The sequence below is a fragment of the Camelus ferus genome, chromosome 25 (assembly GCF_009834535.1).
Source record: "Camelus ferus isolate YT-003-E chromosome 25, BCGSAC_Cfer_1.0, whole genome shotgun sequence".
Classification (NCBI taxonomy): domain Eukaryota; kingdom Metazoa; phylum Chordata; class Mammalia; order Artiodactyla; family Camelidae; genus Camelus; species Camelus ferus.
Genome location: NC_045720.1, coordinates 35,248,687 through 35,274,462, shown reverse-complemented (window position 1 = coordinate 35,274,462; position 25,776 = coordinate 35,248,687). Strand labels below are relative to the sequence as shown.

At 37.7% G+C, this 25,776-nt stretch overlaps 1 protein-coding gene and 1 pseudogene across 3 annotated transcripts in view; one reads left to right on the top strand and one right to left on the bottom strand.

The window, feature by feature from the left end:
- Window positions 1-24,760, top strand: part of TMEM67 (transmembrane protein 67) — a 44,238-nt gene extending 19,478 nt beyond the window's left edge. For 2 of the 3 annotated variants that reach the window (XM_006191990.3, XM_032467698.1), the window contains 17 exons: window positions 1,029-1,185; window positions 1,761-1,884; window positions 3,175-3,280; window positions 6,123-6,179; window positions 7,198-7,296; window positions 9,065-9,163; window positions 9,415-9,501; window positions 10,497-10,596; window positions 10,691-10,830; window positions 12,236-12,376; window positions 16,803-16,883; window positions 17,373-17,489; window positions 20,450-20,566; window positions 20,673-20,777; window positions 21,329-21,431; window positions 22,486-22,628; window positions 23,566-24,760. In XM_006191990.3, coding sequence (XP_006192052.1) covers window positions 1,029-1,185; window positions 1,761-1,884; window positions 3,175-3,280; window positions 6,123-6,179; window positions 7,198-7,296; window positions 9,065-9,163; window positions 9,415-9,501; window positions 10,497-10,596; window positions 10,691-10,830; window positions 12,236-12,376; window positions 16,803-16,883; window positions 17,373-17,489; window positions 20,450-20,566; window positions 20,673-20,777; window positions 21,329-21,431; window positions 22,486-22,628; window positions 23,566-23,646 — 1,857 coding nt within the window. In that variant the 3' untranslated portion in view covers window positions 23,647-24,760. The remainder of the gene's footprint in view (window positions 1-1,028; window positions 1,186-1,760; window positions 1,885-3,174; window positions 3,281-6,122; window positions 6,180-7,197; window positions 7,297-9,064; window positions 9,164-9,414; window positions 9,502-10,496; window positions 10,597-10,690; window positions 10,831-12,235; window positions 12,377-16,802; window positions 16,884-17,372; window positions 17,490-20,449; window positions 20,567-20,672; window positions 20,778-21,328; window positions 21,432-22,485; window positions 22,629-23,565) is intronic. The other variant, XM_014565402.2, reaches the window with a different exon arrangement.
- On the bottom strand, window positions 14,841-15,147 carry LOC116659752 (annotated as a pseudogene).
- Window positions 24,761-25,776: the final 1,016 nt, after the last annotated feature.

Below are 25,776 nucleotides of genomic sequence, written 5' to 3'. Positions count from 1 at the left end.
AATTTTCTATCATGAATGTGAATTTTCTTTTATTATCAGAATTGTCTTATACATTATTTAAAAAAATGTTATTGTGTGTCTATCTTGGGCCAGGAGAATCAGCACTTGTTAAATGTCCACTGCCGTGTGCTCAGCATTTTATCATTTTTATCTCATCTGATCTGTGAAATAACTTATGTGAAATACATATTATTTGTGTTTTACAGATTAAAAAATGGTGCTCAGTAAGATTACATAACTTACTCAAGGTCTTGCATCAAGTAAATGTTCAATTAGGCTTAAAAACCATAGTTTTTCCTCTGGTTGCCTCTCAAATAGTTCACAGCCTAGTAGAGAAAACAACCATATAACACAAAAGATTGCAAAGAATGTGATGTGTTGCTCTGTAGGTGTGAACAAGGTGCAATGTTGGTACAAAGAAGGGGCATCAGCAGCTCGTGGGGGAACACAGAAGGGCTTCACAGAGTGATACCTGGGCTTGTACAGTGAACGTGAGTTTGCCAGGCAAGCACAGTGGCGAAGGGGAAGGTCAGGCAGAAGCAACATTTGGAGTGTCAGAGAGACAGGTGCAGTAGCAGAGCATGTTTACAGACTGCAAGCAGGTGAGTGTGAAAGGGCCAGAGACGGGCAGGACGCAGTGGGAGACAAGCCCAGCTCTGCTAAGGGGAGCGAAATCATAAACGGCGCTGCACCCCACGAGGAAGAGTTAGGGCCTCAGCCTGTAGGGTAAGCGTTTTTAAACCTCTTCACTGTGTTGTACTTACTGTTGAGAATGAATGCATCCCCTCTCCAGCTGGGTTGCAGGACGAGACCCAAGCGGTTCTTTACTGCTGGGTTTTTTTTCTCTTATAAACAGATCATATTTATAGTATGCATGTTTTGAAAGGCACATGGAAATGTATATAAACAAGATAGCTTGAAGATATTTTATAATTAAAAACACTCTTAAATCTTTACATTTTCAATTGGGATACTATTTATTTATTTATTTATTTATTTATTTATTTATTTATTTATTTATTTTTCAGTGTGAGATTCCTGTCTCTAAGCTCTTAACTGACTTTCCCACCCCTATATTTTATGATGTGTACCTTGAATATACTGATGAAAATCAGCACCGATATATTTGGGCCGTGCCTGTGTTAAACTTAAACCTTCAGCACAATAAAATATTTGTGAACCAAGGTAAGACATCCATTCACACTACACTTGCTCTGAGGTGAAACTAATAAATAAGTCAACCAACATAATAATTTAATAAGCCATAGGTTATAAGGTTTTATATAGCATGCCAAAAAGTAAAACAGTAAGGTTGCTGGCATATTTAGAAATTTTTGCTGAATGTGTCAGACTTATTGTTAAGAAATTGTATGATTGCTAAAAGTGTATTGTGAGAAAAATTAGTAGAACTGTCAAATCGGGGCTTCTTAAAGCTGTCCTTGAGCTGCTTTTTGGACAAATTAGCATCTTTTATTATTTTTGTTGTTTCTTGTAAAATCCTGTTTATTTAGATAATTTGCCGGGAAAATCCTTCCAAACTGATCAGTCCAAACAATCAGAAGACATTCAAGTGAGGTGGGGAGGGCTGTTGCCAGGGATTTCTTACAGCAGTAGCTGTTTTTGCAACCATTTTACCTAAAACAAAATGTACTAATTTTATGTTTTAAATTTGTTCAGTAAACCTCTTGAGAGCCATCTTGAACAATTGAAGGTATTTTTTTAAATGTCATCTTTTTTTTTTTTTTTTTTAATGATAAAAGACAGTAGCTCTGGCAAGTGGCTTCTGACTCGGCGCATTTTCTTGGTGGACACACTAAGTGGACGAGAAAATGACTTAGAAAGTCAGCCAAGATTAGTTCGAGTTGCTACCCAAATATCACTGAGGTAAACAGACGTCCAGGTGTACCAAATGAGGCTTGGAGTATGTGGGAAAATGTTGTAGTAAAAGCGTTTACTAGTAATTATCAGATGAAAACAGTAAGAGCCCCCGAACTGGGCCGATACACAATGTGTCCTTAACTGTCCGTGTAGGTTGGTGTATGTTACTAGAGGGGAGGAGCTGAGGGGAGAGTTATGTCAGAAGAGCTTGAGGAGTTTTGCCAAAATTCACATTTAGGCCCGACTCTAGACCTACTGAATTAGAACGGTGGAGATGGAAGGGGGAGATCTTGGGCTGAAATGGGTGTGTTAGAAAGAGCCTGTCAGGCCATCGCAGCAGGCAGGCCTCCTCTGGCTCCCTCGCCTTTAACAGCTGCTCTTCCGTGTTGGCCCTCGTCTGTTACCAACGCCTCCCTCTTCCAGGACACTTACTGATGACCCTACCTTAGGGCCCGGCAGCCCTTGTGTGTCTTTTACAGTGTGAGAATCCTGTCTCTAAGACCTTCATTGGTGTTCCCACTCCAGTATTTTATGATGTGCCCCTTGAATACACTGATGCAAGTCAACACCATCATCTTTCTGGTGCTCAAACAGACGTTATTTTTTCACTGTCTTTTCATTTTGATTTTCATAATAATCTTATGAGATAGGCAGTAGACAGAAGCCTTGTCACATACCTTGCTGAAATCCAACAGTACTGTTTTCAGCATCCCCTCAGTCTGCTAATGTAGCATCTAACCCTAGTGAAAACAAAATTGAAACTAGTCAGGCCTGACCTGATCTTGCTGAAACCATGCTGGCCACTGGGCTTGGCACTTGCCCTTTGTGAGTTGACAAAGTGTACATTACTAATGCATTGAATTCACCAAAATGTACCCCACTATGTGCTGTAAGCAGTACTAGATATGGCACGTCTTATTTTGTTAAGAATTCACCTTTTTTGAAAATCAGGCTAGTATTTGTCTTTCTCTAGGCTTCATGTAACACCTCTTTTGAGCAGTCCCCAAAAGTGGTTCACATTACTTCAGTGACTTCATTTGTAAACTTCATACGATCTAGAAAAAGAAAAGTTTCTAATTTGTCTCAAAGGGTATATTTGAATACAAAATTTTGACCACTTCAGATAGCCTGCCTTGTTACCATTGGTTTATGTCTGACCTTCCCTGGTTTTTAGTAACCGGTTGGTTCTGGATCACCAAGACTATCCATATCAAATTCAGAAAAAAACGATGAGTTTAATGTCTGTTTAAGGGCCTAGATGTATTTATAACTAGAAATGAATTTTCTTTTCAACAGCATCCACCTTGTACCCAACACAAAGAATGGAAACATCTACCCTCCCCTAATTACCATTGCCTATAGTGACGTTGACGTCAGAGACCCCACCAGCCAGTCTGTGGAGGTGAGTCCCGCCCTGATCAGTGCCCCTCTGTGTGTTCATATAATACTGATACAGTTTGCGTTATGGTCAAAGGACAATTAGTCCTTTTTAAAGTTTTAAATAAACACTGCACTTTATGTAGTCAGGACTTAATTTTTTTTTTTTTTTTTTTTTTTTACTAACAATGGTAAGAGGTGAGTTCTTATGGATTATGAGTGTAAAAAAACAAGAATGAAGTGTTGGAGTAGACAGTGTCACCAGCACCTGGGCATCCCTGTTCAGGACCCTGGGGTGCAGTGAGTCATGCAGTGTCTGTTCCCCTCCTCTGTGGTCATCTGCCTTCTGTTAAGCTTTTGTCTCCTTGCCCAACTAAACAGGAACTCCAACTAAATGGGCATGAGTGTCCGTCTTCTCGCCCGCCTTGCCCACTTGATGGAGACACACTTCAACAGGCAGATTACTATAAGCTTTATAACTAAGAGCACTAAAGGAACTAGAGAACATGGTTTGGACCTGCAGCTAATTAGTCTTCTGACTGTTTCCCCGACTCAACTAAACTGAACCACGAAACTGAAGTCCTCCTCTGCCTGGAAGGGCCTGTATATGGAAGCAGGACCATATACATGCTGAAAACAGGCTACACCAAAGAGAATGAACCTGGGAAAGGCTGAACCATTTACAGACAGCCCCCCCAGGCAGCTGAAGCATCCTGCTTTGAGGAGGGGTAAATGAGAGGCTTAAGATAAAACCAGAACTAATCCTCCTATGCTTTTTCCTTGCTCCCTTCCCTCCCCAGAAACATGAGAATTGCCAGGGGGAGTGTTCCTCACTTACCTCCAGGACTCACTAATAGCTTTTAATTTCTACTGTTTTACTTTTCTGGATTTTGCTGTTCTGGTTCTTCAGCCAGTGCTCTGGCCTCTCTATTCTCCTTGGACTTGTACTCAGCTACTGTTGGATTCAGGCTTTCATTAAGCAGAAAATAGGCACATAACATAACTCTTCCCTGAAAGATTTCACATCCTCATTTGTATTGCCTGATCTGATGTTGAAGTTAGTTCCTGTTGCCTGAACTTGTATCCTTTGTAATGAGAGAAGAAAATCCAGGAACACACTTAGTAACAACAGAAGACTGCCTGGTTTAAATATTCTTGGAATGATCGTTCTTGAGTAACCAAGGGTATATTTATTTTAATATAAAACACTTCTGGGTGCTCTCTTTGAATATTTTTCTTGTCCAAAATATTCTAAGCTAAAAGTCTTGACAAATTGGAAAATGATAGAAAAAGAGTTGAATCATTAAACTATACAGATGAAGCCCACCTCAAATTCATTCTAGTTGCAGAATGTACAGTTCTTTTACCATTTCTTAATTTCTCATGGCAGCTATTGCAAAAGTTCTATATTAATTTTAAGCATCCAGCTCTATCTCTGCTCTCTACCAGTCGCAAATAACCTGCCTTTCCTATTGTGCTTAGCAGCTCAAAACCATCCAGTATGAATTCCCTCAGATTTCCCTTTAATACTTCAGGACCTGTGTTCCTTATCTTTTCCGGCTCTTGTTCTTATTTCTAAGAAATAAGGACCCTTCACCCTTTGTTAAGCAAATCTTCAGCCTGTACTTACTGATGGTACTTCTCCAATATCCTGTCTCACCCCCAAACCCTCTCTTCGGGCAGCTTCTCTGCCGGCCCCTTCCTTTGCTTATAACACCCTTTGGGTTGTCCCATCTTAAAAATCAGCGAAAACAGCCAAACAATAAAATCTCCCCTCAGTTCTGCCAGCTCTTCCGCTTGCTCTCCTGCATCTTGCCTTGACTTCCCAGCCATCTCCTCTTCCATCATTTGCAGTCTGGCTTTTCCCATTTTGCTTCTCTGGAAACCTCTTTCATGAAGTTAGCAATGAATTCCGCATTCACTGGCTTTATTTCTTTAACTTGACATTTACCCAGTTGACTCTGGAACAACACGGGTTTGAGCAGCACTGGTCCGCCTAGACCTGGATTTTTTAATTAAATACATTCCGCAGCGCTGTGCGAAGTTGGTTGAATCACAGATGCAGGGAGCCAACTGTAAAGTTCTGTCTGGATTTTCAGCTGCCCGGGGTTGAGCACCCCAAACCCCTGAGTTATTCAAGGGGTTGAGCTGTACAACATTTGACTACACTGTTGACCTCGTCCTTCTTAAAACCCCCTGTTCTGTGACCTTGGGAAGACTTAGGTGTCTTTCCTCTCCTACGTCTCATGCCCCTGCTTCTCTTAACCCTTTACTGGTTTCTCTTCCTCCTGTCTCAATACAGTCATGTCCCTAAAACTGTTGTTAATCTGCCTCCTTAAGGTGTGATTGTTTAGCCATTTGCTAATTCTTGGTGCATAATATCAGTCACATTCTTCAGTTACAGAAACCTATCAGAAAAAAATGTATGATTGGTTTGGCTTGACTGCTGTTAACCTAGCTAACCTAACCTACCTCCTGATGAACCCCTCCTCCTTTAATATGTGTTCAAAAGGGACGTTTAAAGCAACATGAATAGGGGTAAGGGCATATAGCTCAAACGGTAGAGTGCGTGCTTAGCATGCATGAGCTCCCGGGTTCAATCCCCAGTACCTCCTCTAAACATAAATAAACCTAATTACCTGTCCCTTGCCAAGATAAAATAAATAATACAATTAAAAATAAAGCAACATGAATAATTCCCCAAAGTGTATCCATTTATGTATAAATAAAGGTCAACTCAAGTAATACTGATAATTTAAAAGTATGGCATTTATCATAAAATCCAGCTACAGATGTATTCTTATAGTAAAAGTAGGTTTGTGTTATTTAATTTCAGTGTGGCTAATTTGCTTTCTTTTAAATATCAGGTTTCTTTCTCAGTCAGATATGAAATGGATCAAGGTGAAGCACACGTCCAGACAGATGTGAGTTTATTTTGAACTGTTAATATTTACAGTATATTTTTAAATTTTTTAAAAAAAATTTTTATATGTACAGGGAAGTTGTTGAAATAAAAGATTTGCCATATATCCGTTAGCCAGCCTCCCCTAACGTGAACATCTTACATGACCATAGAACAGTGATGATAATCAGGGAATTAATACTTGTGTACTCCTAGAAGTAATCTGAACACTCTTTGGGTTTTACAGAGTTTTCACTGTCCTTTTTCTGTTTCAGGACCCAGTCCAGGGTCGCAGATGGCTTCTGGTCCCCTTAGATCTGTGACATTTCCTCAGTCGTTCTATGTCTTTCATGACTGACTCTGACTCTAGTATTTTGGCCCTCAGTTGGGGTTATCTGGCATTTTCCCATGATTAGATGTGGTTTTAGCACAAATGCCCCAGGAAAGATGTGGTCCCTTTCTCAGTGACTCGTATCAGAAGATATTTGGTGTCAGCATGACTTAGTGACACTGATGTCAGCTTTGATCATGTGGCTAAGATGGTGTGTGCAGAGTTGTCCACTGTATTTTTCCACTTATAATTAACAAGTTTATTGTGGGGAGTTACTTGAGATTATGCATCCTGCTTCTCGTTATTCTTTTGCCCTCTAATTAGAAAGCATCCATTGATAATTCTTGCTGATAAAAAGTACTATGGTGATATTTGTCTGAGGGTGATTTTGTACTTCTGTCATTTCTTCTACGTTTGTTAACTGTACGGAGGAGCTATCCCTTTGTCCACATTGGTTTATTTATTCAATTATTTATTTAAATCATGAATATTTATTTATCCTAGCAATTTTGATTCATTACTATCTACTTTCTTGCTCAAATTTTCCCAGATTTGGCCATTGGGAGCGCCTTCAGTTTGGCTTCTATGTCCTCTTAGCATACCTTCCACCACCGTTTTTTGAGTATTTCCTTACTTTCTGTTTACAGTATCTTTGAACACTGATGAGGGAAATTAACATAAACTCCAAAATGTTCTTTGTTCCATTTAGATTGCTTTGGGTGTGTTGGGTGGACTAGCGGTTTTATCGTCTCTTTTGAAGACAGCGGGTTGGAAGAGGCGCGTTGGCAGTCCCATGATTGATTTGCAGGTATGATCTCAGGAATTTTTTAAGTATATTTTTATCTTTTGATTGTTTTATATTCTTCTAGTAAGACACAACCAGAGGGTGAGTAAAAAGTTGCCTTGGGTTCTCCGGGGTGTGTAACTAGGAGAGGGGTGTGCTCGCCCCCACGTTGCTGTGGGCCATTCCGCACCACGGCAGTGCTGGTCTTGTTTCCCCACGTCCTCGCCAGCGCTTGCTGTCCTCCCAGCCTTTCCATTTTTGCCAATCTGGTAGGAAGAGTGGTGTGACTGTTGATTTAATTTTCATTTCTCTGATTACTCTTCCTATGCTTTATTAATCGTGTTTCCCCTTCTGTGAACTTCCTGTTTATATTCGTTGCCCACTTTTCTGTTAAGTTTCCAGTTTTTCTTGTTTATTTAAGCAAATTTTTTGTATTTTATTTATTTAAAGGAGTTCTTTTTATTTTCTCAATACGAATCCCCTTTTGGTTTTTGACGTTGAAGTTTCCACTCTGAGGGTGACCCACCTGTTATTTTATCTGTGTGTTCCTTTGTTTAACAGAAACTCTTGGTTTTGATGCTGTCACATCTGAATAGGTTTTCCTATTACGGCGTGTGCTTTTAGGATCTTGTTTGGGAAAGCCTCCCCTATCTCAAGATCAAAAAGATATTCTCCCATGTTTTATTCTATTAACTTCATAGTTTCACTTCATTTAATCTGTTTTTATATTTTTGTTTTTCTTTTATTTTTATCTGTCATTTAGATAAAAGCTTAAAAGCTTTCTAAGTTTTACATGTGAAATTCATTTAGTCCTCACAATAGCTCTGTGAAATTAGGTGTTATTATCACTCTCACTTTATACATGATGAAATTGTGGCAGAGGTTAAAAAAATTTCCTATTCATTTCATTTTTATAGCAACTAAGTCTTAGGTGGTATTTCTATTTAGCTGATTAAGAACGTGAGAAAGGCAACGTGATGAACTTGTTTGGCCGGAATGTCTTCCTGACTCCAAAGCCAGTGTGCCAAGAGGAGCAGGGCTCGAGTCACTGTTCAGCAGAGTCAGGAGAGGCTTCCCAGAGGAGTGGACTGTAAGCGGGTTATCTGCGCTTCACAAACAGTCCCTGAGGGCCTGCTCCCCGAGCGCTGGGCCCTCTGCCAGGCGCAGGGGTTGGGGGGGTGTTGCTGAGCAAAGGCAGGCGTGGTCTCTGCCCTCAGAGCTCACGAGAGTTTGCCAGAGAGAAGGGAAGAGTATTTGATGAAACAATGCCCATTTCATTCCCCAAAACATTTGGGATGAAAGTGTGGAGTGGTTAATTATTGAGTGAGTGGTTGGAACTGGCACATGAGGCTGAAAATTTAATTTTGGTCTAGGTTGTGAGGGGCCTTGTGGGTCAGGAGTCTATACTTTAGTGAGGAGTCAACTACACATTCAAGAAGGAGAGGGACACAGTTTAATTTACATCTTAGAGAGCCAGCTCTGGTGGTAGTATGGAGGATAGCCTGAAGAGAAGGGGTCCGGACTAGAAGAGAATTAGGAAGCAGGAAGCAGTTCTGAATTTCTTGGATGGTGAAAGATGAAAAGTGTTGAAGAAGACAGGCTGTTGAGAATAAATCAAAACGTTAGAACCCAAAAGACACCTGGGAAGTGGCCGCAGCTGGTCTTTCTTGCTGATCCACGGGCACGTGAACGAAGGCTTCAAGCCTGAGAAACTGAGCAGACAGTGTTTTTTAAAGTAAAAGTATAAATAGACTGAGTCTGTAACAGCTGTAATTCTCTCTTTAAATTGCAGACAGTTGTGAAGTTCTTGGTGTACTATGCTGGCGACCTGGCCAATGTTTTCTTTATCATCACCGTGGGGACGGGTCTTTACTGGCTTATTTTCTTCAAAGTAAGTGACTTCTGAGTCAGCCTAGATGCCAATGCCTGAGTGACTGGTCAGCGGTCTTTATAAAGGAACTGCTTTTATTGACGGTATTTCTGATCAAGAACGTTGAGGCAAGTCCTAAGCTCGCCATTCTCTGAGTGTGCTGTGTTGACTGAGTGCATCACCACCTTCTTCTTTCATGCTTTCCTTCAGTTTTACCTTGTGTTTAGTAAACACCTCGTGTTGTCATATTTAAGGGCATACTTTTATCACAGGCACAGAAGTCTGTCTCTGTTTTGCTACCAGTGCCGGCCCAGGAAGAACGTTTTGTTACTTTTGTGGGATGTGCTTTTGCTCTGAAGGTAAGTTTCAGAGCACAGGTTACTGAATTTAAAAGACCTGCTAATAAACGTGTAAGTCTTTAAAATGACATTGCTTTCAAATTCTTCGATGTACAATTTAGTTCAATTTTGGAAGAATGCATGAATTATTCTATTTTACTAGGAAGTCTCCTGTTATTTGTGAGAGACATTTCATTCTAAAAATCCACCTTAAATAATTTTTAATTTAATCTGTTAATTTAGAGTAAAAGGCACCAATTAAAGTGGATAAAGTGCTGAACTCTTAGCATTTGTTCCCTCTGCCTCCATGTTCCTTTCCCCCTCGTCCGGTGGCAGCCCTGCCCCCTGCTTCGTTGTCCTCTGCGTGGACGGGAAGCTCTTTACATGCCTCTGGGGTAGATCTCATCCCACTTGTTGGGGTTATTAAGGGTCTGCTGTTCCCACTGATCTGTGAGCTCCGTGAAGACAGGCATCACCCCATACTTAGATTTTTATCCTTTGTTTGATCAATAATGCACCTACTAGGAAGATGCCTTCATTTAAACATATTCTGTAAATGAAAAATATTTTTTTAATCTGAAATCTCAGTGCCAGAAATAGAGAAAAAAGTGAGAGCATTTTAAAACTTTAATTAGTATAAGCAAATTACAGTTGAAAATGCCTTTACTTATAAAGAAGTTGCATGATCTAGAGAATGAAATACGCTTTGGGGAACCTTGAGGAAGAGTCATTTATGCAAGAGTGTCAGGAGGAGGTGGTACGTCCCCTTTCGTATCCCTATTTTGATGAAAGGCAGAAGGGAAGGCGGGTTAATGTGTGTGTAAACTTTCTGTGAATGTGATGATTCCATGTTACTCGATGAGCTTCGGGTGCTCCCCTCATGCTGTGCACCTTTGTCACTTGTGAAAGTTATATATTCTTGTGATCACAGTATGTTTGTTTCTTAAAGAATTAGTGTTGATTTCATAAGCAGGCTTGATGCAGATACTTTCAGGTGTTTTGCTTGTCATTCTCAGGCTCTTCAATTTTTGCATAAGCTCATCTCCCAGATTACCATAGACATATTCTTTATCGATTGGGAGCGGCCCAAAGGAAAGGTTCTTAAAGCTGTTGAAGGTAATGCAAATAACCATTTGTACCAAGAGTTTTTTGCCACCCTTGCAGAGCAGAGAAAGTGAAACTGTTTTACTCACTTTGTCTCCCCAACCAGGTGAGGGTGGCGTCCGGAATGCTACCGTTCCCGTCAGCATATGGAGAACATATTTTGTAGCAAATGAATGGAACGAAATTCAGACTGTGAGAAAGATTAACCCACTCTTTCAAGTACTTACTGTCCTCTTCTTTTTGGAGGTATAAACTGATGTAATTGTATGCAACTTATGAGTATCTCTTACATGGTCATTTAACATAATTCCAGCTGAGTTTTCATATCAGTGGAAGAGTTCTCTTAAAGTTAACATATGGTTATCAAGCCGTTAAAAAATACACATACCATGAAATTTACCATCTTAACCATTTTGAAGCGTGCAGTTCAGCGCTGTTAAGTACATTCCCATTGTTGTGCAGCCAATCCCCAGAACTCTTTCCATCTTACAAAACTGAAACTGTGTGCCCATTAAACAGCAAGTCCCTCTCCTCCCCTCTCTGCAGCCCCTGGCGACCACCATTCTACTTTCTGTCTGTTTGAATTTGACTACTCTAGGTAAGGAGTGGCTTTTAAACCACTGGTTTGTAGCAGACTCCCCTGGGGAGCTTTTGCAAAATACCTGTGCCTCCCCGCACCTCACCCCTAGAGGTTAGGTTTGATTTGGTGGCCCTGAGGTGAGCCCAGGTGTCTGTATTTCAGGAAGGACCCCCTCTCATGATTCATACGTACTCTCACTCCTGTATTAGACCCGCCAATAAAAGGTTGGAATTTTCTAACAAATTATCATTGAACACCTACCGTGAACTGTGCTCTGTGTCAAGAGCTGGGGTGCCAGCTGGACAAGAGACACTGAATGGGCACATGCTGATGATCCCTTTACAGTTATTTCATGGGTCTGTGTAGAATTATCAGAGGAAGTATTCGGTACTGCATATGAGACTGAAATACAGAAACTATATGAGTAACAGGTTTTCTCAAGAATTAGCTGCTTAAAGCTTTAAAAGGTGCTGCATGAGAAGAAAGTTGTTTAGTCAGGTTAAGTTTGGAAAACACTTGATTCAGTGAAGTTGTGTGGCTTCCTTTGCCGTAAAACTTCCCAGAGCTTTTATTCTACGAGGGTGGAAGACATGGAGGTGCGTGTAATATACAGACTAAACTCATTTAACCATGGCTTTCTTTTATCAAAGAATGTATCTTCCTCAAAAGACATTTTGGAAAATACTGTTTTAAAGTATAAGAAGTATTTTGCACAGGGCTTGGCATATGTTAAAAACTCATGAAGTGCTGGTTATTCATTGGTAGTTTACTGAAGAAAGCTTTATTCTTTTGACAGGAATTTTTGAGCTTTGTCAATATATGTAATAATAAGGTTGCATTTGGCCTTTAGTCGTATTGAAGAGAATACCAAATGAAATAGCTAAATATTTGTATTAAATGCTTTGCAGTTAAAATACTGGATGATTATTTTTATCTAGATTTTCTACCATTTGTACAAACTTATATGTTTTAGTTTTTCAAGGTAAGGAGTAGGGAGTGGTGTTTCATTTTCAGACTAGAGTTTTCTTTATCCATGTCTGTTTAAATTGTTTCTTTTTCTTTTTATTTCAGGTTGTGGGATTCAAGAACTTAGCATTAATGGACTCATCCTCCAGTCTCTCCAGAAGCCAGTCTAGCTACATAGCCCCTTACAGCCGTATTCTGAGATACGCGGTATCTGCTGCTGCATGGCTAGTCATTGCCCTTATGCAGGTAATGACAGGTTGTACTTAAGCAGCGTCACCCCTCTGTATTTCAACTCTGTTTACCTGCCAGTTATCCTCAGATATTGACCACAACCTGATTTCTGTAGCATAAAGAAGGTAACAAGAGCAACAATAATACTAGCTAATAGCTAATTCTTATGTAGTGTTACAGTCTAGGCTCTGTGTTAAAGAATTGTGTTACAACTTACTTAATGTTTATAGTAGCCCCCGGAGATTCTTTTAGTGTCCTCATTTTACGCTGAGGCACAGAAAGGTTAAATATTTGCCTAAAGTCATGCAGTGAGAAAATGGCAGAACTGGAATTTGATTCCAGAGTTCATTTTTTATCAGCAGTGGGGCCTGAAGGGTCTCTCAGAGTCTGCAGCTTTCCTGTCATGGGAAGGGCTCCTTGTTTAGTTTATATGTAACGCTAGGAATTGCTAAGCCACCCTTGATATTTTTTTCTTTTTTGAAATGCAACTTACTTACATTTATTTATGTATCATCAAATCTCACTCAAATTGCCAGTTACTCCTTCTGGAATTTTTTTTGGAAATATTTATTGAAATACCTGAAACTAAAATATATCTTCTCAGGTCCCATGGCTTTAGCAGAGGATCTTTTCTATGCTTGCTTCCCTTATCTTATTAAAGTTTAAAAAAAAGAATGAAAGGAAGAAAAGAAAGAAGCAACAGCTAAAGCGCTTAGCTCTAGTATCTGCATTTCTATTTTCTTTCTCTTGTTTACAGACACTCCCATGAGTGGAAAGAGCCTTTTTTGATTAAAATTTCTTTAACTTTTAAATAAACAAATGAAGGTGAGACCTCTAGAAAGAAAGGTGAAACTTACTGTAACCTGGCGAGCAAATATTTGCCTTAAAGGCTGTTTTAAAAGATCTTTTGGGATTGAAATCCCGAAATTCCTACAGAATTCAATCCAGGAGTCATCCTGTAACCTAAGAATGGGCTTTAAAATTGCATTTATTTTAGATTGGTGAGACTTGTTCAAACTTGAAGCTATAGGATAGAGCTAATGAGGGATACTTTGACAGAAAGATAGACAAACAGAAATTAGAATTTGAAATAAGATAGGATCAAAACGATACGGGGCTTGATTTTTTTTCTCTTCCAGTTTTATTGAGCTCTAATTGACACGTAGCACTGTATAAGCATAAGGTGTATAGCATAATGATTTGACTTGCGTAACACCGGGAAGTGATTACCATGATAAGTGTAGTGAACATCTATCATCTCATATAGATACAAAATTAAAGAAATAAAAAGAAACATATTTTTACCTTGTGATGAGGACTCTTAGGATTTAGTCTCTTAACAGTTTTCACGTATAACATACAGCAGTGTTATATTTATCATGGTGCGCATTACATCTCTAGTACTTATTTATCTTATAACTGGAAATGCGTGCCTTTAGACTGCCTTCATCTAATTCCTTCCACCTCTGCCTCCAGCGTCCACCTCTGGTAACCAGAAATCTGATCGCTTTTTCTAAGTATTTGTTCGTTTATCTGTCTTTTTGGAGTATAACTGACCTTCATAGTGATTTGATACTAGTTCCTGAAACACAGCAGAGTGATTTGATGTTTCTGTACATTTCAAAATGATCACCATGATAAGTCTGGCTACTGGCTGTCACCGTACTGTGGGGTTTGATGTTTATCATCAGTATAATAGTAAGAAAATACTTATTTTGTACATATACCAATGTAACTTTTTGTGGATAGATCAGATTCACCTGGATGTAGAGAACTGAAAGGAAGACCATCTGGAGCTTTTCATATTTGGTTGAGTTCAACAACAGCAAAGAGCCAAATAGCAGTGGCTGAAATGGGGGGACTGTTGTCTCCCTGCCACGGGAGAGAAGAGCAGATGGGGCAGCGCAGGCCAGCACGGGGGCTGCCGTCAGGCCCAGAGGCTTGTTTCTGCTCTGCCCCTCAGGACTTCATCTCTGAGGTCACCTCATGGTCCTTAGTGGCTGATGGAGTTGCAGGGGCGGCCGGGGAAGAAGGCTCCACCCTCTCCTCTTCTTTTCTTTCCCACTGTGAATTTTTTGTTTGTTTGTTTTTCTTTTTGATTGAAGTATAGTTGATTTACAGTGTTGTGGTACTTTCTGGTGTACGGTAATCTACGCATAATGAATTACAAAACTTTAATAGTTAAGTCATATTATCATTTATGAGGCATTCTTCATGATTTTGTAGACCCGCAAGACACTCTGCACACTTGTGTTTTCTGTTCTCCATTTTGGAGGAAGATTATGAAGAGAAAGGCTAAAATTTTTATAAATCAAAACCCAGCAAAGAGAAGTAAAATATAAAGAGAACAAAATCTACCTACAGCTTAGCACAGGTGGTGTTTAGCTCATGTTTTAGGTACGAAGCATGAAACAGTTTGTCTCATCTCACATGAAACAAAAGCAGGGGCAGCACTAGAGCTGAATCATGAAAACCCCAGTCAGTTGTTGTTAGCATGCCTCTTAATTTTTCTTTCCCCTGGTTTCTTGTCTTGTGTGCTGGAGTCTTGAGCAGGTGACTGCTTGAGGGGGTGCTGGCAATAATGAGCCATGCAGGAAGTGTCAGCAAACACAAAAAAGCAAATCTGGCCTTCACCCTGTAGACAGTCCACCCGAGCTGTTTAGCCACATACCCACAGATGGATCCAAGCATTGCAGAGAAAAGAATAATGCCCTGAAACGTCTGTTCAGCTTGCTCTGGTCACTGTAATGCACTTGTGTGGGCAGCGAGCCCAGATGCTCCGGCATGACTGACAGGAGGGGGCCCGCAGGGAAAGAGCGGCCCCAACTCAGGGACCAAGGGGCCGGGCCTGGTCCTGCGTGCAGATTGGTAGGCCTGCCAAGGGGGGGGAGTACGATGGCGGCTCACCCTCTCCTCTTCTGCGAGTCTTTTGAGAAGTATCTTCCACATCGCCTTTGCCAGAACCTGGTCACATGGCCACACCTCCTGCACTGGCATCTCTCAGCTGGGCAGCAGTGTTCCCTCTCAGAGAAGGGGTGGGGGGCCTGTCACTAAGGAGAAGGGGGAAGGATTGTTGAGACACAGCTGGCCATCTCGGGCGTCACCATCTAACCTCTCGGGCGTCACCATCTAACCTCGTTCTTTGTTTCTCACTCTGTCATTTGATAAGAAAGTATTTCTCTACACGATCACATTCTCAGATTATCAGTGTTGCTTCCTCAGGTATCCTTAAGAGTTCCTGTAGTCTGTTACAGTTCCATAAATTTGTCTCTACAAACTCTTCTTTTTTTTTTTTATATGGCATAGTGTTTCAGTCATACATATATTCATTTTTATATTCTTTTTCATCATGGGTTACTACAAGATATTGAATATAATTCCCTCTGCTATACAGAAAAAACTTGTTGTTTATCTATTTTTACAAACTCTTCTTGATTCTCATGTTAGGCTTTCTTGTTCACTCCTTATATTTCTCTAAACCCAGCTTCTTCAATTTTTAAATGGTAGCCTTTAGTTTTTAGACTTTAGTGTTGCTGTTTTTCATGTCCTTTAGAGGAGTTTTTAAAATACGTACACAGAATATTTAGGAAAGTGTTCTCAGCATTCAGCAGCTGTAGACTCCTTTCTTTATTCCCTCCCATATCTGAGAACATTTTATGTACTAGGCTCTGTGCTGAACTCAGATACAAGGTAACAAGAACAAGGGACAGACTGTGACCAGTGCTCTGCAGGGTGCATGTGGGGAGATGAGATAGCGAGCACATGGAGGGAAGGGGAGTGGAAGTTAGCAGTGGGGACAGCGGGGGCCAGCTTTACACTGGGTGGCAAGGAAATGTTATCCTTCTCTGAAGCATATCTAAGAAGATCTACAATGCATACTTTTCTCTTTTGATTTATAAAGCTTCCCTTTGTAGTACTGTTATTAAATCTATGTAAGAAAACCTTTGAAACCATTCCACTTGAATATTTAACACCTTATCTGTAGCTGAAACAGAATACTTAACATCTGCTTTTCAAGTGCTGCTCTATCAGAGAAGATTAATTTGAAAAACAGCAAAATCCTTTTTTAACGGATTTTGGAATTTAGGAGATGAGCAGAATCGCAGAACCAAATGTAGATCTGGCCATTTAATGCATTGGTTTGTCCTACAGTTTTTAAAGCCCCTTACTTCCTCCCCCTGTGTTTGTCCTGTCTTATTTTAATGACACAGGAAAGGTTTTTAAATTCAGAATAAGCCCCCTCAATGAATCTTAGCACATTCCAAAACATTCTTTTGATGGAAGAATCAGAAATGATAAGTAGGATTTTATCCCACAGGAACCGTTATTGGCCACTGTGTTCTTGGTTGGAACTTCTTTTTTCTTAAGATACTACACTGTGGCTATAAAAGCAAATTAAATCCTAAACGCTAATCATCATGAACTTGGCTTAATGTTTCAGATCGTGTTCTTTGTTGTCTTTTATGAGAGATTTATAGAAGATAAAATTCGACAGTTTGTTGATTTATGCTGCATGAGTAATGTAAGTACTTTCTGACTTTCTCTTGCACCTGTTATTTTTCCCTTTTTAAAGGTCATGAGTATGTTCAGAGAAGCTTTAAAAGTGATTTGCTGTGATTGGATTTTTAGTCTAATTTCCATTGGTGGTTAATTCCAGAGATGGCTATAATGAGCTGCAAGCTAATATTTACTGCCTTCATTTTTCCTTCTTTATTTGCAGTTTCTTAATTATGAATTCCTTATGTTACCAAATAGTTGACTCAGCCCAAAGTCCCTGAAAAGTTTTCGTATATCAACCCTGTTTCTTCCTTCCGTGGACGTATCTTCAGTCTCTTTTCCATCTACTTTTGTAAATAACCTCATTATCCTTTATTACCTTATTATCCTCTTTGTATGTTTTCCAAGAATTTAGCGCTTATTATTTTCAGGGAAAGGAAGCAATTTTAAGAAAAACTTAATTTTTATTGCTTTGCAGATGAGTTGCTAATTGCTCCTCCTTCTCTTTTGATAGATATCAGTGTTTCTGTTATCCCACAAATGTTTTGGGTATTACATCCATGGTAGATCAGTACACGGGCACGCCGACACTAATATGGAAGAAATGAATATGAATCTTAAGAGAGAAGCGGTATGAATGTATTTTACATCTTTTTGTTTTTTAAGTTTAGAGATGGGTTCTCTTAATCTAGGATTTGTAATATTTTTTTAAATCCTCATTGATTACTTTGGAAAGCAACTCATTACCCTGAATATTGAAAGAGGATGAATCAAATTTCATCCTGCAGTTCCTTTATGAACTGTATTTCAAAGAAATGAAATAATTCATGAGGAAATTCCTCCTGATGGAAGATAGACAGTAAAAGGGATTCTAAGTTAGAAAATCACCATTTTGTAATGACTGATGGATTAATGCATACAGGCCACAATCATCAGTGCTTGCTAAAACAAATAAATGAAGGATGACAGGGAACTTTCTAATGAGGAATCAGGTTGACATAATCTGAACACACTGGCTCAATCCTACTACAAGTAACAATTAAGAAAACTGCCATTATGCACTTCCTGTTACGATGCAGTAAGGAAGTACAGAATATCACCCATGAGGTATTCTTGCCTAAGAAAGTTAAAGCCAAATATGATGAAGCTTCTAGATCGAACCACCAGTTTACAGGAAATAGAGGGGAATAGAGGGACAATAAGTGATACCACAGGAAGCAGTTAGCCAGATCCAGGATGGGGGATATCTTACGGGACAGATGACCTAGTGTCTCCAGCAAATCCAAGGCACAGAAAGAAAAAGAGAGGTGGTGGTGGTGGTGGTGGTGAGATAGAGAAATTAAAGAAAATAACAGTCGAATACAATGTGTGGGCTTTGGATGCTGATTCAAACAAATGGACTATAAAAAAATAAATCTTTGGAAAAAATCTAGGAGATTCAATAGGCTAAATATTAAATTACATTAAAGAAAGATTAATTTTATTAGGTGTGAAAATGGCATTTTTTTAAAAAGATCTTACTGGTTACAAATACTTAAGAAGTATTTACAGATGAAATGACCTAGTATCTGGGGGTTTTTTAGAAAGAAAAAAGTTGGGAGGACAGATGAAACAAAATTGGTAAAATGCTGGTGATTGTTGAAGTTGGGTGATGGACAGTTTACTGTTCTCTCTACTATACACATTAGAAAACTTCCATAAGAAAATTTAAAAAGAAAACTATATGCTTAAGAGGAAAAACCAAGGGGATTTGTTGGTTAAGGGACTGTAACTCGGACTTGTAGGAATCTAATACATGATAATAACATCTCAGAAAGGAACAATTTATTTGATACATTGAGTTGGATTAGTTGGTTAATATTAGAAATTACACCTGGAATGAAAAGTTAAATGTTGAAAAATGAAACTATAAAAACTAGAAAAGACTATTTCAGACTGAGAGGTGACAATCTAAGCATAAAAAATAGAAAGCATCAAAAAAAGGAATATTTACTAATTTTACTTTATTAATGTAGGACATTTATATATCCAACAATTATATAAATAAAAGGCACAGGGTAAAATTCTTGTGGTAAATATGGCAAAGATGTTGATAACAATATTCAAAGTCATATAAATCCATAAGCAAACACTAGGTTAAAACCTCAATGGAAAAATGACAAAATTTTGTAATATGTAAATAAATAGAAGAGACTAATAAACTTCTAAAAATATTCAGCTCATAAATCATGAAATAAATAAATGTAAAAATAACATTTTTGCTCCCTTCAAATTACCAAACTTTAAAAAAAAAAACTAACACTTCGTAACATCAAGGACATGGTGAAATGGGCAGCCATTAAACTGCTGGTCTCAGGGTGAATTTTACAAACCTGCTGGAAAGCGTTTGGTGATACGTATATACCAAGAGCTTTTTAAGAGTTCACTATCTTTGACTCCCTAATTCTGTGAATCTAACTCAAGGAAGTAATTAGCAACTTGGATAACTAATTAGATTCAGAATTTTCTTCAGGGGGGTTATTTATAAGGGAAAAAATATGGAAAAATGAGAATATTAAGTAAATTGGTTTACCTATACAGTGAAATCTTAGGTAGACATTAAAAATCATGTTTTATCGAACATTGAATTGTGTGGAGAGTTGCTCAGGATATAACACTAAGTGCAAGAGAAATCAGTGTGATCCCAGCTAATGCCATCTTTATGTATGTACCTAGACAGTGACTGGAAATGAATTATCTTAAAGTACCTGTATCTCTTGCTGTTGAGATTATAGGTGGTTTTTTTTTTCTTTTTTGTATCTCTCCGTATTTTATAAATTCTTTATAGTAGTGTGTGTTTTTTCAATCTGGGGGAAAATTTTTTAAATAGAGAAGTTCACTACACATAGACTGCTTCTAAGTAGAAAGTGGCAAACCAACTGTTCTATCTGCAGATAAGGTTTAGACAAAGGAGAAGAATGTTAAGCTCTAGAGTAGGCAAAGTCAAGAGGATGGAAGCAAGAATACCTGAGCTGAACCTTGCTGCATCTATGAGAGCTGGCCAGGTGGGGTGCAGTGCAAAATGTTACCCGTATGTGGTTCTCAGCATTCAAGTCGTGCCAAAGAGACTTGAAATAGATAGATATCTGGTCCATAACATTAACCACTGGGTCAAGTATTGCTGCCTTTTTATTGGAACTAATTAAGGAAGTGTTTTTAAAGTGTTTAGAAAACGAGAAAGACCATTTATAAAAGTAGTTAGTTCTAAGACTAGACTTTCTGGCATGCATTAGAAGAGCAATAAATTAATCATAAAGAACACTAGGAATGTCCGTATACAGTGAACTTAGTATGAGGTTTCTTTGAAGTAGGGCAGAGTGAAGGAGATGCTATAAAGACCTGCAAGGGGGTATGACAAAGTAGAAATTAGTGGAACCTAGAGGGGCAGGTGGGAACTTTGGATAATATTAGAGTCTCTTTGTCCTCGAATATAGTTCTAGGACAATTTCAATTGGCTTCCGAATCTTATAATATTAAATATTACATTTTCTTTTTCAGATAGTCACAATTTTCATAATCTTGATTTTAATTTAAACTTATTTAACTTTCCAGGAAAATCTGTGTAGCCAGAGAGGTTTGGTACCCAATACAGATGGTCAGACTTTTCAGATTGCAATTTCTAGCCAGATGAGACAACACTATGACAGAATTCATGAGACACTAACAAGGGTTTGTATAAAGTTCAATTCAGGTATATTTTGTCAGTATTTCATGTTATTTAAATACCAGGAATGTAAGGCATGCTACATTTATCCTTGTCTCTTTTTCACATCAGAGAAATGGCCCTGCTAGGCTGTTGAGTTCACCAGCAAGTACTTTTGAGCAGAGTATAAAAGCATATCATACTATGAATAAATTTCTTGGCTCTTTCATCGATCATGTATGTATGTCAGCATTTATTTCTAAGCTAGAATCAGCAATTTTTTAAAAGTTAACCAGGAATGTCAATTATTTCTTCAGTAAACCAAGTCGGTGGACTTAGAACCCTTGTGGGGTTTTTGTTTGTTTGTTTTTGCTTTAAAAATTAATACTGTGGCTTAGAGTTAGCTTATATAAAAGTAAAATGAGATTTTTTACATGTCTCTTAGAAGATGATTACTTTAAAATATGGCAATACTGGAATTTTGTTAGTTTCCAAAATGTTATATTATTTATTATAGAAACGTGTTTTACCATGGTTCTATTCCTGAAAAGCTTGTTATAAATTGATTTTCAGTATATCTAACCCTAAATATTACTAAGGGCATTTAAATTTTAAAACGTTCCCAGAGAGAACTTTGTTATAAAACCTGGTGCAGTGAATTGTCTTTTTGAAGAACAGGTTTCCTTTGTGTACTGTTCATTTTTCTTTTTCTCTCCTTCTGATTTTATACAAATTGGGATGCTTTGTTTCACTGCTGTTTTTGAAATGACTTTTGCTTTTTGTTTTAGGTTCATAAGGAAATGGACTACTTTATAAAAGATAAATTGCTTCTTGAAAGAATTCTTGGAATGGAATTCATGGAACCAATGGAAAAAAGCATCTTTTACAATGGTATCTTTTGAATGCCTTTGCTGAACTTGATAATTATTTTCCAAGTTTGAAAAAAAATGCTCTTGTGGTCATTGTCTTGATTTTATAAATGTATATAGGAAACCTAATGACTTTAGCTAATTTCAAGGAATTAACAGTAGTTTTCTGTGTCCCATTTTATTATTCATGTAGCAAGAAACAAATATGTAAAAGATAATTTTTCTACAAGAAAGTAAAAGAGCTGAATTTTAAAATCAGTCGTACACATAGGAGAGAGTAAAACAAATACGTGAAGTTTAGCTTTTATTGGAATGTTCCTTCGGTGGCACACATAGGAGACACGTAAAGAGAATAATGTTTGCGATTTGGCTTTAACATTTAATGTTTCACTTTATCCAGATTCTTAAAAGTTGCAAATATCTGTGACAGGAATAGTGACCAAGCTGGCACTTTGTCAGTAAAAAGGCACTATGTGTGTCACTTTCAGTGTGACCGGTGTAACCTCTTGTGTGGCTTGGGAAGAGTGGAAATGCTCTAACTGATGTCACTCGCCCGTGTGTTACTGAGTGCCACAAGCTGTTCCAGTCCTGGGATGCACAGCCAGCGGTCCCTCCCTTGGGCATCTTGCTTAGTAGACTATGGAAGTAGGCGTGTGATGGGAGACTGGAGTGATGCTGGGATAGAAATCCGTGCAGACACAGGTTACACTGGGTGCAGGAAGGAACGTAGAAAATTAACCAGACCCAGGGTGAAGCCATACAGGCCACACTGAAAAGTTTGAACTGGGTCTTAAAAATAAGTTGCTGTTGCCAAGCAGGAGGGTCCAAGAAAGACAGGCAAAGACATTTGTGCAGAAGGTAGAACCTAGAGGAGGTGGGAACCTTGAATGATGTTAGAATCTCTTTGTCTCAAATGTAACTCCTATAACTGACATACAATAGCCATGAAGTATTACGGTAACTAGATTCTATTGTGCTGTTTTTAAATATCCAAACTTTATCACCAGAACTTTATCACAAGTTTATTTTATTTAAAATTTTTAATTTATATCTTATAAATTGCTTTTTTTTGATAGATGAAGGCTATTCTTTCAGCAGTGTTCTGTATTATGGAAATGAAGCCACTCTTCTTATTTATGATCTTCTGTTCTTCTGTGTTGTGGATTTGGCTTGCCAAAATTTTATTTTAGCAGCCTGCCTTACATACCTACAACAAGAGGTAAATGTTAAAGTTTTTTCTGGATTTCTTTTAAAAGAAATATGTTAGAAGTAACTATTTATTTTTATAGCAGAGAGTAAATGTCTACTTTTACTAGGAGTTTATAAACATTTAGAATATGATTAACCCTGCCAAAAAAACACAAAAACATTTCAACCAAGTTCGTTCTACGCTGTCCTTCAGGGTCAGTGAAATACTGGGCTCCTGTGGAGGGCATAAGTTGCTTGAGCAAATGTGAAAGGAATCCAGCAGGAAGACATTTAAATTGCCAGTCTCCTAGAGGCCAGAAGTGAGCAGTAGTTAAAGTCCCATTCACCCTCTGCACCAGAGGTTAATGTAACAAAAAGGCGAACACTGGAGATCTAGCTCAGGGTCAGCCACTTTACCTCGTCACTGTCACATGTTCTCTTCCTGCTTGGGTGAAAAACAACTGTGTGGATGGGTGTGGAGCCTGAAATGGAGACTTCAAGAAAAGCCAAATTTGTTCTAGAAATGTTAGTATTAATATCACCCAAATATTCTCCACTATGTCAAGGAAGTACATGAGGTAATAAGATAAATTTTATTAGTTCCTGATAGAGACCTAGGAATATGAAGAAATTCTGTTCCTTACAGGTCTTTTGCTATTTCCATAATTTTTAGAGCTAGAAGAAACTTGCCTTGCCAAATATTTAAAAGTATATTCCTGTGAACATGAGAGGATTTGTATTATTATTTGTAAAAATATATTCTAAGTAAGGACATACAGTGTTTCAATATTATGAAAGATGACAATAGTCTTGAAATAATTTTATATATCATCATGGAATTCAGATGTCAAATACATGAAAATAAATAATTGAGTTATTAGCTAGTTTAATTTAGATATTTTAATTGATGTGTGTATTTAATTTCATTTATATATTTTTTATTCTGAATTGTTTTACCTCTTTTTTAGATTTTTAGATTTATCCGTAATACAGTAGGACAGAAGAATTTGGCATCCAAAACATTGGTGGATCAGAGATTTCTGATTTAATTTATTGACTAGATAAAGACTCAATTATAATCATGGCAAAAAAAGTCATGATTATCAGATTAGTTTGCCATATTTTTTAAAATTTTGTAATACAAATTATTCTATTTTTGTTTTTTAATCTACAGAAAGATTTATTTTTATAACTTGTGGATATGTAACTTGCTTTGTGGCTGTGTAATGTGATATAATGGAAAACATGAATGTTGCTTTCAGCAAAACACTTTTTTAATGATAATCAAAACAATACCCATCATTTGTCTCTGTAGATTATTTCATAAACAAGGTTTGCCTACGTTTTCTCAATTGAAAAAAATTTTTGATTCCAACTTTGAGCCTAGTTTTCAATTCAGTATTTTCTTGTTTTATGTATTTTATAGTTAAATAAATGTTGAAGGTATTTTCAAGTTTACTTAGCAATTTGAAATTGTATTTGGGCCAGCTCACTTTGTCTCATTCTAGCTGCTCACCCTGCTTGGCAGTAGACTGTCCTGTTAGATTAAGAGGCATCCCGTGCAGTGGTGCATGTCCATTCCTTTGTGTGCCCGTATTATCAGGCCAATACACTCTTCCGTGAAGTACATTCATGTCTCTGATATCATTTACATTTATTAAACTGTAATGTGTGACATTTTCCCCAATATAATTTTCAATATACCTTTTTATTACTTAACATTTTTAGAGCACTCCCAAAGTTTTGCTCTTCAATTATGTTTAGACTTTATAAAAAATAAACTGTAAAATATCATGTTATGCTAACAAGGTTTATTGAAAGCAAATTTAGGCTTCATAGTTAGTAAATAGGCTTGTATTTTTTTTTTAATAAGGAAGAAATATTAGGAGTCAAAATATAATTAATGTAAATCCTGAGCCATGTGGCTAACAATTTTTTATGAAATTCTTTTTCTTCAATATACTCTTTAATAATCCCTTTTGTTGTGTACCATGAACTTGAAAGTCACCTTGTTTCAAGTGTAATGGTCATTAACCCCCAAACCTACATTTCTTACTTTCTTCTATGTTAATGCTGTATAAATACCTAAATGTAATTCTATGTAGATATTGTTTATATTTCTGAATTGAAAATATGGAATAAAACACTTGATGTTTCTCTTTCCTGTTGGATTAATGTTTATTTCATAAAATAACATTTAGGAAAATAACACTGCTGGGGCCAGGTTCCCCAGCCATTGTCAGAGTTGACTCCTTTACATTTCCCTGAATCTTGAGGATGGCTGAGGAGGAGGAGGGAAGGCTAATATGTCCATTACTTGAAACTCCAGTTTCTTAAGGGTCCCAGGACAGAAATGCCTTTATAAATGTAAGCCGCAGAGGTAAGTAAGTGTACCAGGGGGGTTTTTAAACCACCTATTCAGAAGCTTATGAAAGAAATACAGCTCTCTTACCACGTATGAGATGTTAATATTTATGTGAATGTTTTTAAATGGAAATTTTTTAAATAGGGTCAGGTTGCTCACCTGCTGATAAATTAAGACAGAGAAAAGACGTTTGAAAAAACCATTTTAAACTAGGCTTGTACATTATTTTTATTTTGGTTAGGTTCATAAAAATGTTTTCAAGTTTTCATACGCTGTTGACTCCTATGTTTATACCGCCACAAATTAAACTTTGTGATCAGGTACCTAATTTTCTACTGGACCCATAATCTTTTGTCCATTTCTGTAAGACTGACTCATTGTACTTTGTATCTTATGTCCCTAATTTTACCTAGAAACATTTGATAAATGTTTCATCATTTCATAATGAAACCACTCTAGGTTTACCTAGAAGTCCTTTATAATATTTATAAGAAGTTCTTTACAATATTGTTAAGAAAAGGTGAGGGGAAATAAATGTAAGTTGAAGAGCAGTAAGTAAGGGCCTAATGGAAAGTGCTCCAAATTTAGTAACAGAAGCCATAGATTTGAATTAGAATTTTACCTTTTTCACTTACTAGCTTTGGGACTTTTCACCAAGTCATTTGGCATCTCTGAGCTTCATTCCACATCCTTACAATGGAAATAATACCCTTTGTTTACCACTCGTTGTAAGGATTAATTCATTAAGAAGATAGACTTACAATAGTGAGTAAACTTTGAACATTGGAATTTTTATATATTTTAGCTGGAAATA